Source organism: Euleptes europaea, chromosome 3, assembly GCF_029931775.1.
Source record: "Euleptes europaea isolate rEulEur1 chromosome 3, rEulEur1.hap1, whole genome shotgun sequence".
Lineage (NCBI taxonomy): Eukaryota > Metazoa > Chordata > Lepidosauria > Squamata > Sphaerodactylidae > Euleptes > Euleptes europaea.
Genome location: NC_079314.1, coordinates 84,742,672 through 84,757,653, shown reverse-complemented (window position 1 = coordinate 84,757,653; position 14,982 = coordinate 84,742,672). Strand labels below are relative to the sequence as shown.

The window sequence follows — 14,982 nt, the reverse complement described above, 5'->3', positions numbered from 1 at the left end:
ACTTGCAGATATCACATGTGCTGTCATCTTAAAAACAATCTTGACAAGCTGACTATTCAAGTGGAAGAAAGTATAATCTTGGAGTAAAAATCATATTTCTTTGAGTGACATTAATAAGCGTACTTAAATAGAGAACAACACTACACACTTTTAATGTTTCTTGTCTATTTCATTGTATCACCACTTCCATAAACACTGAAAAAAATTACCAAAGGGCATAATATAGGCAGAGTGAAGTACTAAGTTTGCCAAAGTCCCATTGCTCCCAGTGACACCTTCTTCTGAGAAAATGTGCATACAATCAGATTGCAGATCTCATTGTTTGAAGTACTTAGTAGTTCACTCTGCCTATATTATGGGGGGGATAAGCATGTGCTGAAATCTTTCCTATTGTATCACTGGGTCCTAAAAGGCCTTCTGTTTTGACTGGATCAGTCCTAATCCATTAAGAGCCAGCTCACACTTTATGCAACATGTGTGTTCTTCACCACATACACAATACTTGCTGCAGTTAATACTGTAAAATATAAAAAAGGTCTCTGTAATCATGCAGTGAACGCATGCCAGGAGCCATGCAGCTACATTGTACATATCCACTGTGTGCCCTTCATCACTGAGAGATGGGAAGTCTTTGTAGGGTTCACATATGGCAACCATGATTGCCAGATAAAGTGTGACTTTAAACAGAAGTTTTCATTATAGGGGATTCTATGTCTAACAGCTATTAATGGTCAATGTTCAGTATTAATGAGAACAAGATAATGAGTTGAACTGGGAGATTCCTCTGTGAGTAAAGTCTGTGTCTCAACACACTAAAGAGCTATATAAATGCCTAGAATTATTTCTTTATCATTTATGTCCACAAAAACGGCATACATTCTGAAAGTATATTAGCCCTTTTCAGGCATTATACTTGACTGTTCATACGGGGAAGAATGCACTTCACGTGATCCTCCTGATATGTGCAATCACCATTTTATCTGAAAGTGGCAGCATGTATTTTCTGCCTCAGTACATACATACCAGAACTCTAGTTTCTGCTATGCATGCTCCAGAACTGGAATATAAGCACATTGCAACTTTCAGACAAAATGGTAATCACATGTATCGGAAGGACTGCACGTCACGCCTACTCCCCATATACATGGTGAAATGTACAATGCTGAAAGGGGCTACTGTTTCCCAGCACTGACATACCAGGATGAAAAAAAGCTGCAACTGCTGAAAGATCAAAGTGACTGTCATGTGTATTCAGGATAACCATACCACCCTGCCTAAAAAATTTATGCTGAAAAACTTCAGAGTATTGTTGAAGGAAGATATTAAAGGTGATTCTTATAGTACAAAAAGGACCACATAAACTACATTACTGTCAGCTTCTGAACATGAGCAGTAATGTTGGCACAAAGTTGTTTGTTTCGTTTTTTGCAATCCTGCTTGGAGTTTTCATATTGAAAGGTTAATATTAATATTGGTGTCTTCCAGTTTACCTTGTGGTTTTCATTGTAGATCTGTCTTGTCATGATTGTGTGGCCTATGGAAATGGAATGTACTGTGCTTGTTTTGTTTGCTTTGTCCTGGGTGAAGAAATAAACTGTTATTCTTTAAAGTGTTACTTTGAGAACAGTCTCATGTGCTTTCAATCGCAACTGATTTTTTTTTTGTAGTTTGGGTTACAATATTTCAAGTTTATTTAAAATACATTTAGCATGGTTGGCACATAAAGCAGTAATAAGTCCAGGGAATACTGTGACTCATACACTTATTCTCTGCACAGTTCAGAAATTAAACTCTTCTGCTTTCACAGAACACCATAGTTCGCAGTTATATCAGAATCACAAAATAGGGCTTGTTTTCTTTCTTACTAACCAACAGGGGCTTGAGTCCCTTTGCATGGAAGAGAACAAAACATAGATTGTGATTTGGATGTAACCCCAAAGTAATGTTTCCTATAAATTCAGAAAACTGCTGTATTTACTCAAAAGGAAGACATCCATGAATGTAAGACGGCCACCTTAAAAATGTTATACACAATTTTATTGGACATAACTGCAACATATGTGTGGAAAAATGTAGTCTTCCATTTGGGTAAATACTATATTCTTGTTGAGCCTGCGGTACCCGCAAGCTTGTTTACATAATGTAATTATTTGGTGTTATATGTGAGCCATGCTTACTTATTCTATCCCAAGTGTAAGAAGCATTAGTTGGAAAATGGCAGATAGAAGAAGCTAAACTGAGAAGAAAATTCAAAAAAACTTGTCAACAGTTTTTTTTAGTTGTCATTTTGAATTTTATGTAAATATAATTGTTCTATTAAAGCATACATATCTGTTTAATTCTGCAAGAAAATTCAGTGCAGTCACTACTGGCAGCAATTAACAGACTTCCACATGAAAATGCTTGGTTGACTCAGAAGCCAGTCCATTGATTTCAACCATAAGGAGGACTGCCTAAGGCTGCAATCCTGTACACACTTACTTGGAAGTCAGTGCCACTGGATAAAGCTCAAATTACTTCTGAGCAAACATGTATATAATATGTTTGCACAGCTGCAATCCTACAGTTGCTGACAGATGCAATGGGACATACTTTTAACTATTCCTACATAGCATCACGCTGTTTGTCTTGCACTTCACCTATTTTAAACCTCAATTATCTGAAATTTCTGGCGAATCATTTTATCCTGTTTCACTGGTGCAAAGGTATATGAATAGTATTTAAATAATGCATTATATACAAGAATTTTGGATATCTTGTTCCTTGCCAGAAAATTTAGATAAGAGAGTCCATATTGCAGTAAGAAATGCTATCCAGATAATTGTAAGTTAATTATAAGATGCTTGATTAGTCAGCGTGGTGCACACAGTCAAAGTAATATGCAACCAGTGCAAATACCAACCAATAGGGAACTATTTTTAAATGAAAATTTGCCTCCATTTAACATTGCTTTTGGAATACATCTCATTTTCAGACCGGAGACTGGGGTGAACCTTCAATTACCTTGCGGCCGCCTAATGAAGCAACAGCATCAACACCTGTACAGTACTGGCAGCACCATCCAGAAAAGCTCATCTTCCAGTCATGTGATTACAAAGCATTTGTAAGTCTACTTAACTCAAAATTCTAGCTGAAAATTGCTTAGTTTAAGGGATGAGTCTTGTCATTTTCACAATCTCTCTCTCTCTCTACTTAACACATGTTAACATCGAGGGCTTTCTTATGGAAGGAAAATGCTTTTGAGTGTAGAAGAGTTCACAATACTGCCAATACAATTCAAATGGATATATTGAGTTTTCATTTAAACCTCTTGAGAAGTTGCATCCTCTTTGTTAAAGGCACAGGAAAAATCCATAAGAAAATAAGAATAGAGAAAAAGCTCTGCTGGATCCTTCCAAAGGCTCATCTAGTTCAGTTTTTTGTTTCCAAAGTGGCCAATTAGAAGCTTCTGCAAAGCTGATAACTAGGCTGTGAAGGCACTGCCTTCCATTGTGGTTTGTCCCTATCACCTGGACACAGAAGAGAAAGAGATGGGTGTCCCATTTAGCTACTGTGATTATAGACATCTTCCATGATACTGTCTAATCCCTTGATTTAAGACATCTAAACTGATAGCTTCATCTCAGGGTACTGAATGAATAGATTATGAGTTGTCCAAAGAAGCTGTCTTTCCTTTTGTCAATGACATTTGGCCTTTTCAGATATTCTGAGCAGCAACATTAATGCACAGATGAGGGAAATCTGGATTGCGTCTGCTAGCTTCACCATTGACTTCCACAGGCTGATTGCACTCTGCATGCAGTTGGAAAAAAATTCTCTCTGTATAGTCAGCATAATATATTTTAATTCCATATGTGACTTTACACAGCAATCACATAGCACTTGTATTTGCAAAATCCTGTAATTACATAGAATTGTGACTTTTTCATGCACACGTCCAGAATTGAAAGAGTAGAATTTCTGTTCTGTATTGTGATTCGTTTTGTTTTCTTATGATGGCACCTGCAATCAGTCCTCTTACTATAGAAATTACACTTGCAGTACTTGGTGATACTGTTTATAGATTAAGTTTTGTACAAAATACGGGACAGTTGTTCCATTTGAAAATCAAATAGTATGATAAATTTGTGTGGAAAGAGGATTCTTTGTCACCTGTTTTAGCTGTCTAAAACTACAGAAAACAAATTACCTGCTTGTTCTTCAAGTATTTAGGTTCTATGCTGGTAAAAGAACTAAGAGGTACAGAATCAACCCAGGATGCTTGTGCAAAAATGAGGGTGAGTAAAAGTCTTACTTATTAAAATTATTATAATAGTTAAGAATACCTTGTACAAATACAAATGTATTTTATGTATCAGTTACAAATAAAGTGTATTTTACTCAGACGGAAAAATGCTCTTGTTCTGGGCCAGGCTGAGTCAGTTGTATAAGAGTTCTCTATCATTCACTGGTGGATCACTTCACACTCACCTTTTCATGTAAAGACTAAAGTAAGTTTAGATGCCCTATCAAGAAGAAATATTTCCTTAGTGGAAAGACTGAATGAATTACAAACTCTCATAAGCAGGGCTAGAGACAATAGTAGCACACCAGATAGGACACTGGAAAATTTCCGTTTTATTTGCTTTTTCGTAAAATGCAGCGGTGAGAGGCCCTGATTCATATCTGAACCATGGTGGGAGGAGGGAGTGAACTGTTTCCACTGTCACCTTTTTTCCTAACCAGAAATACACATACTCAAGCTGACATTTGCCTCAGGGAAATAAATACATTTGCACCATACAAGCAACCTGCACATTTCCCCTCAACAGGGCAAGCATCTGCTCTGGGAAACTGATCCTGAATCTTCCAGCATCTGTTCTGATTTGACCATCATAAATCCTTTTTCTGTAGGCTTAGACTCTTTTAAATTAACATTTACAAAAATATTATGTGGACAAAGTTCAAAAATAATTAGTTAGACAAATGAGATATGTGGAAACCACGTTCATTATCATTACTTCTTATATCACTATCCCTGCAACAAAGATTGAATGGACATAAGTCTGACATCAGAAACCACAATATTAAGAAACCAGTGGGGGGACATTTTAACCTTCCAGGACATTCAGTTGCTGATTTAAGAGCAGCAGTTCTCTTACAAAGGGATTTCAAAGGGAGATTAGAAAGAGAGATGCAACTGTGTGAATTAATCAGAAGAGGGGGGAATCCTCAAAATGGCCTAATGACTCAAAGTGCTCCAAGGGATGGAATATTGACAACCACTGAGCGTCACTTGAAGAGGAGAAAGGGAGGAAGGGAAAAATCAGAATCCACAAGGAAGGAGAAATTGGGCTGTTTCCCCCCCAAACACACAGGTAAGTAGTTGAAGTAATTAACACCAAATTGAAGTTCACAGCAGTGTGTCGATTATTGTTTCATATTCTTACCCAGTAGAAGTACTAGGAAGTTTATGGATCACTGCCTAAAATCATCCAGATTTCCATTCATATGTGTGGCTTGCTCCATCCCCTCCTGTATGTGCATTGTGAACACATGAAGGGACCCTCTGTTGAACACTTTCTACCTCACCTGCCTTTGAATGGCTGTGTTATGCCACTGTCTGCAGTAGCCACCAGCCAGTTCTTCCCCTGGGGCCCTAGTGCATAGGTATTTTAGGACTAGTGGAAAGGCTAGGAATACTCATCATGAAATACATCAGTTTGTCTCGCTACATAAATGTTGAAGCTGTTTACTATCCTAATGATTTGTAAAATCCTGTTAGGAAAGAAATTTAATGATTGTCTTATTTCTCTTTCTATCCACTGTCAAACTGGCAATTTTTCATCTGTCATGTTGTCAAATATAGCATGTGGCCATCAGTGTATATATCTCTACTGAAGTAAGAAGTCAAAGTATTTTTTTTAAACATGCTTTATTGTTTTTGGTAATATATTGTTGCCTTGAGCAGAAAATAAAATAATGGTGGTAGATGCACCAAAACTAATTTTCTGCTCGCTGTTGTTTTCAGAAGTCTACGGAACAAATGAAAAAAGTCCCTACTATTGTTTTATCAGTTTCTTACAAGGGAGTAAAATTTATTGATGCAACAAATAAGGTATGTATAATTGACAATATAATTTGATTAGAGATGTATTTTACAATTAATGTCATCTCATTTTCTAAAGGCTCCTATTTTCTAATGCATTGTCATCCCATTTGCTTGTTCATAGAGCATGTAGATTCCTTGAATCTCAGTGTCTTTGCATTGACGCTTTTATGCCTCCTAGTACCGTATTTTTCGATCCATAAGACGCACTTTTTTCCTCCTCAAAAGTGAGGGAAAATGTCTGTGCGTCTTATGGAGCGAATGTGTGTGAATTTGGCCCCCGGGGAGAAGGGCAAAGCCACCCAGCTGGGGGGCGGGAGGCCTCTCCTAGCAAGCGCCCAGCGCAGCAGGAGCTTGGCACGGAGCCCACGCACCCCGGGAGCCGGCTTTAAAGCTGCCAGCCAGCTGGGGGGCGAGAGGCCCCTCCCAGCCGCGCAGCGGTAGCGGGGCGCAGAGCCGGGCCGCCCCGGGAGCCGGCTGGGACGCCGCCAGCCAGCTGAGGGGCAGGAGGCCCCTCCCAGCCACCCAGCACAGCCTCGGGACCGGGAAGCGCTGGAGGGAGGTTAAACTCTGCGCTACTACCCCAGGCAGCGCAGAGCACTTTCAAGCCCCCCCCCGCCTTTTCCCACCTTTAAAGACCGCCCCGCCCGGTTTCCTTGGAGTCCCAGGAAACTGGGCGGGGCGGTCTTTAAACAGCTCCGTGCTGCCTGGGCAGGCAGCATTGAGCAGTTTAAACCCCCACCGCCCTCTTCCCGGGACTCCCGGGAAGGGGGGCGGTGGGTTTTTAAACTGCTCTGCGCTGCCTGCCCAGGCAGCGCAGAGCAGTTTAACTTCCCCCCGCACTTCCCGGTCCCGAGGCTCAGCTGTTGGGCGGGGACCCGTCCAACAGCTGAGCCTTGGGACCGGGAAGCGCCGGGGGGGGTGCAGAGGTGCGGGAATCCCGGGAAGGGGAGCGGTGGGTCTTTAAACTGCTCTGCGCTGCCTGCCCGGGCAGCGCAGAACAGTTTAACATCCCCCTCGCTTCCTGGTCCCGAGGCTCAGCTGTTGGGCGGGTCCCCACCCAACAGCTGAGCCTCGGGACCGGGAAGCACAGGTCCCTAGGCAGGCAGCGCAGAGCAGTTTAAATACCCCCCTGCCCGGCTTCCAGGGAGTCCCTGGAAGCCGGGCGGGGGGTCTTGAAAGTGCTCTGTGCCTTGGGACCGGGAAGCGCAGGGGGAGGGGGAGGTTAAACTGCTCTGCATTGCCTAGGCAGGCAGTGCAGAGCAGTTTAAATACCCCCCGCCGGGCTTCCAGGGAGTCCCTAGAAGCCGGGCAGGGGGGGGGGGGTTCTTGAAAGTGCTCTGCACTGCCTTGGATGGCAGTGCGGAGTTTAAAGACCCCCCCACCGAGCTTCCAGGGAGTCCCTAGAAGCTGGGGGGGGGTGTCTTGAAAGTGCTCTGCGCTGCGTGGGATGGCAGCGCGAAGGAGTTTAAAGCCCCCCCGCCGGGCTTCCAGGGAGTCCCTAGAAGCCAGGCGGGGGGGGGGGGCTTGAAAGTACTCTGCGCTGCATGGGATGGCAGCGCGGAGGAGTTTAAGACCCCCCGCCGGGCTTCCAGGGGCAGTACACCATTTGATTCAGAATATATTTTTTCTTGTTTTCCTCCTTTAAAAACTAGGTGCATCTTATGGTCAGGTGCATCTTATGGAGTGAAAAATATGGTATAAGTCCTGTCCAATTCCAGTGACACTGCATCACCCTCCTATAAAATGTGGCTCTGCATCTTCAGCAAGAAGTGTTTTTTTAATTGGGGGAAGCCTGTATTTTAATGGCCAGCAAAACACCACAGCCTGCAGTTTCTCAGGGAAAGGTTGTAACATTTTGGCCAGCGTGAGAATTGCTGAAATATTTATTCTCATCTAAGAGCACCAGGATGGCATAGGAAGCATCCATATTGTGGATGATCCCTATACCAGTGCCATCCTCCAGAAACTGGATTAAAGCAACCATGGGGAAAACTTGCAACATAGGTTCCTCTGACATGGTCTCAGGCATCTCATATTACTTGACATCTCCAGAAGGAATGACTCTTTTATGGCATGTATACTTCTGGAGTCTTATCCAGCATTAAAATGGTAAGGGGGTGAGGATATTGTATTACTTTTTACAGGGTTCTTACAATTTTGGCATGATTTATGGTGTTTCACTAATAGGTTTGTTCAACCCAAAGATACTTTCTTGAACAATAACAGCTGGATGATATGCAAATTCATGTTATGTGGTCTACATTTGTGAACAATATAATGTCAGAGGAAGGAAGAAATGGAAGTTTCCAGATTCTTTGGGCAGGGAATGCTCAGAAACCAAACATCCCTTCTTAGGCGAATTGTTCTGTAAGCCTTCTCTATGTGTTCTCCTCCATTGTTCAACTACTTATTAGATGGCCCCTTGTTACCTTCAAAGTTGTTCCTTGGTAAATCCTGGACATCATTTAGATATGCTTGATACCCATTAGAAGTCCAAAGTTGGCTACTTCAGTTCCATTGATCGCAATGGGTTTTAAAATTACATTTCTTTGACTCGTGCTCATTGTGTGGCTCAATCAGTTTGATTCTGGCCAGTTACTCCTGGTTTTCCCTGAAGGAAGATCGAGTAGCCAACAATCTGAGTAACAACTGAAGGCAGCCTTACAAAAGAGAAGTATTACTTTATTTCTGCAATATTTTATGAAAGCCAGCTCTGTGAAGATCCAAGTTCTGTGTGATCAAGCTTAAACTCTGCATATCCTATGAGGTTTGCCTGTTTTAAACACAGGGCCATAAATCCTGTTTAAAATATGCCCAAGTTCACTTCATTGATTCCAGATTCTGGCAGATCTTTCAGTGAACTGGAGTGAAGTTTGACCTGTACATTAAAAACCTTGAAGCCCATTGAGTTGTCTGATTTTAATGCCAGCATTAGTTCTAATTCTTTTGCTACATGAATTTGTTTTATCCGTAACTGCTGTAGAAACACCATAAACATCCTATGACAATATTTTTTACTTTTATTTATAGAGCATTGAATCAATGTTTTCAGTTTCACCATTATGGGAATAACAATTTATATTGTCTAATCAAGCAGTTGTGAAACTACAGCAAAGAAAATAAGACAAAAGCATATTATTGGGTTATGCCAAAAGTAGTGTAAAATTAAATGAGTATTAAACAGCATTGAGTCTTAAGATCTTTACAAATTGGGTCTCATTAAGGCATAATCATTAACTTGATGGTGGTTCTCTGCAGGCAATGCTTTATGCAGGAATAATAGTTTAAAATTCATCAGCAATTTGAGATAAGAGGATTTGATAGTAGTATAGGTTACAATTTTCTGACTTCAAGTTTTCTTCTTGAGTCCATACATATGAACCATGACAGTTTCAGAACATATTGTTAAAACAGATGGCTAAATTGTTATTCCTGTCTCTCAGGTACCCATGGTTGCCTAAAGAGGTAGTTGTGCAGACTGTGTTTGTCACAGGGTGGGGGGTATACATTAGATTTACAGTGGCCCTGGTTCAGAAAATAAGCTTGAAGGATATGTTGAAATACTATCATAAAGATGAAACATACATATCCCCATCCAGCAGATCCAGTGCACATAGATATTTCGATTGTGGCGATGGCATTCTTTCAGCTTTCCAGAGTTGGTTAGCTGAAACAAAACAAACGTTCATCTGAAATAAAATTCAGATAAGATTAATGCACTGAAGGTATAAATCCTTTTCGGTATGCTAAGCAATTACATTTCTTGCCTTTCCTGCTATACTAATCTGGCCATTATAAGTAGTATCCCTCTCTGCAAGTTTAGTTTAATTTCTCTACATCCCCATTGCGAAAAGCTGTTTGAGAGGAACTAGTGATGAATTCCAAGACCTTTTCCTGAATTAAACTAGAAAATTCAAGCAAGTGAGGACCTACCAGAATATTCCTTATTTGGAGGAAAGTTTTTCCTGTTCTGCCTACACTGATGCCACATTATATTTTATTATACTAAGGTAGAAATACAAGGTCATAGTCTTGGACCCTATGCAAACTGTGATCTAGAACAACCCCAGTTACGACCTCATTTGCACAGGTTAGAATTTCAGTTCATCAATAACAAGGCTTATAAAGCATAGGAAGAATCATTTGCAATACTCTAATTTTATTTATTTATTACACTTTTTTCTTGCCTTTCTCTCCTTGGAGAGCCACTGATTGTCATATAAAAACTTGGAAGGCCTCCTAAACAGTAGTGAAACACATGGAATATTATTTTTTAAGGTTGCAAACCTAAACCTACGAACTGGGAAACAAGACTCACAGAAATGTTCTTCTAGTAATTATCATGTAAATTAGATGGATGTTTAAATATTATGTTATTACATTACTAATGAGGTTTGTACCAATACCCCGGTGTTAAGATTAGGTACGCTATGAAATATTCCTTATCCCCCACCCTGTGTTCATCATCTTAAACTGTAGCGAAATCGTTAGGTTGGCTGCCTACATGCAATTCTTGTTGCAGTTAAAATCATTGAGAACGATTTTTTTCTTATATTTAGAATATTATTGCTGAACATGAAATTCGTAACATTTCCTGTGCTGCACAAGATCCAGAAGACCTCTCTACATTTGCTTACATCACAAAAGACTTGAAGACAAATCACCATTACTGCCATGTGTTCACTGCCTTTGATGTGGTCAGTCTGAGTATTCTTTTATTTGCTCACTTATTTTTTCTGTCTAGTTTTTGCTCAAAATCTTTATAATGGGTACCATAAACAGTGATTTGAAAATAGAAATGATTTGGAATTAGGCAAGTAGAGATTCATGCCTTTAAACTGTCTGGTACCATTTCAGCTGTGATGACATTTGTTCAGAATTTGTTCTGGTTCAGGACAATAAAGATTACCTATAGCATTATGCCAATAAAGGTATGTGTAAGATTACCTATAGCAATTTAGTCCCAATGCATATGGTGGAAAATACATATGTTCATATTATAAGGCTTATTTACATATTTTATATGGTGTTTCAACTCATTGCTATTTTGTGACCTGATTTTTAGTAGAAATAATAAAAACCCACAATAGGTTTAACAGCTTAGATGTGTATACACACACGGCAAAATAATCACATGTACATTGCATACATGATGATCGATATACCTGCAAATAAACAATTCCATGTAGGAAAAGTTTAACAAATGAAGCAAGCGGAAAGTTATACTAATCAAAACCTGAATCTATAGATAACAACTTTCTTGTGTTCCTGAACTAGGAAAGGATCTCTGGATTTAATTAAGACAATCAGGTTTTATGGCAATCCTATATTTAGGGTATATATTTGTGTGTGTGTGTGTGTGTGTAAATTTAATATACTTCCATGGCAATGAGAGAAAACAGTGTTAAAAAGAATGAGGACTATGCATCTGAAAAAACAATTTGTGCACAAGAATTATTTCATCCAGAAATTATAAAAGGCATTCATTTTTATTTTAAATAAAATGGAAGGTTGAAGCTTCCAGTATAGTATTCTGGTTTTTACAGATCAAATGTCTATCTTGAAGCTTATGTCAATCCAACTCCCTACTCCATCTAGCTCTTGTAATGTGTGTGTGTGTAAAGTGCCGTCAAGTCGCAGCCGACTTATGGCAACCCCTTTGTGGGGTTTTCATGGCAAGAGGTGGTTTGACAGGGCCTTCCTCTGCACAACCCTGGTATTCCTTGGTGGTCTCCCATCCAAATACTAACCAGGGCTGACCCTGCTTAGCTTCTGAGATCTGACGAGATCAGGCTAGCCTGGGCCATCCAGGTCAGGGCAGCTCTTGTAATACAAGGGGCAAAACAAAACAGACATGATTAAACTCCACAGAACGTGTAACACAAATGACTTTTAAAGCCCTTTCCTGAAGGGGAGCGAAGCTCCTTAAGAGCCGGCATGACCCCGCGCCAGTATAGGTGCCACTTTATCACGCCGGCGTGGAGGGGTGTTCCTGGGGGTTAGGCTGCCTTCAGGAATGGGCTGCCCATGAACTATACTTTACTTTTTAAGGTAAAGGTGGTCCCCTGTGCAAGCTCCAGGTCAACACTGACCCATGGGGTGATGTCATATCATGATGTTTACTAGGCAGACTATGTTTATCCAGGAGTTTGCCATTGCCTTCCCCAGTCATCTACACTTTACCTCTAGCAAGCTGGGTACTAATTTTACCAACCTTGGAAGGATGGAAGACTGAGTCAACCTGAAGCTGGCTAATTGAACCCGACTTCCGTCAGGATCGAACTCAGGTCATGAGCAGAGCTTTCTGCAGTACTGCAGCTTACCATAAATTGGGTTATTTACTTATCGCTTTGGTTATTAAAAGAGCAAAGCCAAAGCAAATGTCGTTTCTCATAAAGATGCTAAGGAAAGTGCACAAAAAGAATTTTAAAGCTGACTTTTAAAATCTTATGCCAAGTCAGGCAATCTTTATATTATTTTAATCGCTATAATTAGAAAGGGGGAACTACCACTCTGAGCTTCTTGGAGGCAAGGTGGGGGAAATATGCTAGATATAAATATTTTATTTCTCTTGAGATGGGGGTCATAGCTTATAACCCATTCCTGACTCCCATGTCAGCGTCCGTGCCACTTGTGCCGGGCAAACTGGCACAGATGCTGGCATAGGCTGCCTCCCACTGGTGTTTTCCCTGCATATCTCTCCGCGCCGGCATACAGGGGGACATTTCCGGGAGTAGAGTTGCCTTTAGACAGCTTCCTAACCCCTTTCGGGCTGAAAAAGTGCCATTTTTGGAAAAATTTAATTCTTAATGGGATCATTTAAAAAAATATTCTTTGATCTAATCCCTTATCTACACTTTTTATCAATTTTATATTAGGTAGTGATTTAATAATGTTAGATAGGATAAGAATATATTAATTAAAATAGTATTGGGATTAGTTCCGTTGGCAAAAGATTATATAATCTATTTTTAGATGGAAGAGGGAGAGGGGGAAGTCAATTTGTGATTAATTTAGTAATATTATTTGATTTTTTTTTAGTATTATTAGCATTTTTAACATTGGATAACTGTATTATATGTTGACATTTTAAATCAAGAAAATAATTTTTTTTTTTTTAAAGTGCGATTTTGCAGGCACCCCACTCAGGAATGGAATATTAGTGGTAGAGCATCCACTTTGCATGCAGGAAGTCCAAGGTTCAATCTCTGACATCTCCCTTTAAAAATATTTAGTGGTACCTGTGACTCTGGAGAATGATTGTCAGTCAAACTAGATAATATTGACTTTGAGAGTCCAATGGTCTGATAAGACAGCTATCTTCACGTTTTAATTCTTAGCAGTTCCTGGACCTATTTATATTACAAATGACTCTGTATGTTCTTGAAGCTTTAGCTGCGCAGAGAACAGCAGTAAAGCTTAGGATGCTTAGACAAATTTTATGAAATGCTGCTATTTTGGATCATACAAAAATAGTCTCTGAAGCCCATGTTTCAACTTGAAAGGAAATAGAATATAATTGTTTTCAAGGTGATATTGCTTGGTCTGGAAACTGCCTCTGTAGCAGACACCTCTTTCCCACTGCCCTTTCACTGAACTGGTGAGAATCCATTCTTAATTATGCCATTTATACCTCAGTCTCCTTCATTTTTGGTTATCGGCCCATGATTCTTTCCCCCACTCTCTGCAGTCTCAGTTTTGAAGCATTCTTCAAAATCATAGCATAGTCTCTTATTTTGACTGAGATTTGGCAGAACTAAGTTGATAAGGGCAACTTATTTTTTTTAAACAAATCTATTCTGTTTTCTGTCAATTTGGTTAATCCACAAACCTTTGAGAGTAGGCTGATATAAAGCCAAAATGAATAACATATTCTTAAAAGAAGCTGGCCTTGATAAGCAAAGAAAGCATTTATATTTATTCAAACCAGATTTTATATTATTCTTGTTTATTTTTCTTCCCAATCTACGGTACTGCATTCTAGTCAGACATTCTCTAGTTGGACTTGCCATCAATGCACATATATGAATAAGTCAAACATGACAGCGTACACTGAATTTCATTCTTACTGTGGCAATAAACAGTCTAAAGTAATTCACAAGTTTCTTACAGAATATGTTTGGCAACTACCAATAAACTGGCTGAATACAAATGTCAACTGCACTCTTAAGTATCTAGGAATCACTCACCCTAGGAAAACACCCCGCTTACACCAGTGTTCAGAGGCCTTTTGTCTGTCATGGATGGCACAGTAAAAGTTACAAGGCTTCAGACTGCATATCAACGTAGAACAGTATGATCATAAGAAAACTGAACATTACAGGGACACTTGACAGCTTTCTTGTCACAGTCGCCTTTTCAAAAAAATCTGTTCTGCATGTTACAAAATACACATTAGTACAAGTAAAGCTCCACACCATTAAAATACTTTAAATATTTTCCATTACATTTCGATTTCTAATGTATGTAGAGTCCAATTTAAAAAAAAACTATTTGCTCAGTTCATGTATACCAGAAATCTTGCAAATTATACTTTAACCATTTTGCATTAGCTGTTGCATTCAAACTAGTTAAATGTAGAGTACACTCAAAATTGCCCCTCCTCCTTTAGCAAAGCTCACTGAAGCTGTTGACGGTTCTGCCCTGCTTCAGTACAGGGTGGACTGAGACATCTGAAGCAGTGACTTGAAAGAATTGGTCAGGAGAACAATCTTAATGCACAGTTGGGTAGAATGTCACAGAAGACCAAGTATTGCGTAGAGTGCACAAATTCAGCAAGGCATGGAAAGCTGTGTCAACCTATCAGCTCAGGAAGAACTAGCTCTTCTCTTTTGCAAAACTATTGCACTCTGAAGATATCAGTCAGTCTTTTTGCACTTAAAAAAGAAAAA

General features: G+C 39.8%; 1 protein-coding gene across 12 annotated transcripts in view; it reads left to right on the top strand.

Annotated features, from left to right (window-relative positions):
* ANKS1B (ankyrin repeat and sterile alpha motif domain containing 1B) overlaps positions 1-14,982 on the top strand; it is a 432,983-nt gene that overhangs the window by 413,118 nt on the left and 4,883 nt on the right. For 11 of the 12 annotated variants that reach the window (XM_056845975.1, XM_056845973.1, XM_056845974.1 and 8 more), the window contains 4 exons: positions 2,975-3,103; positions 4,206-4,277; positions 6,011-6,097; positions 10,651-10,788. In XM_056845975.1, the coding sequence (XP_056701953.1) occupies positions 2,975-3,103; positions 4,206-4,277; positions 6,011-6,097; positions 10,651-10,788 (426 nt within the window). The remainder of the gene's footprint in view (positions 1-2,974; positions 3,104-4,205; positions 4,278-6,010; positions 6,098-10,650; positions 10,789-14,982) is intronic. The other variant, XM_056845966.1, reaches the window with a different exon arrangement.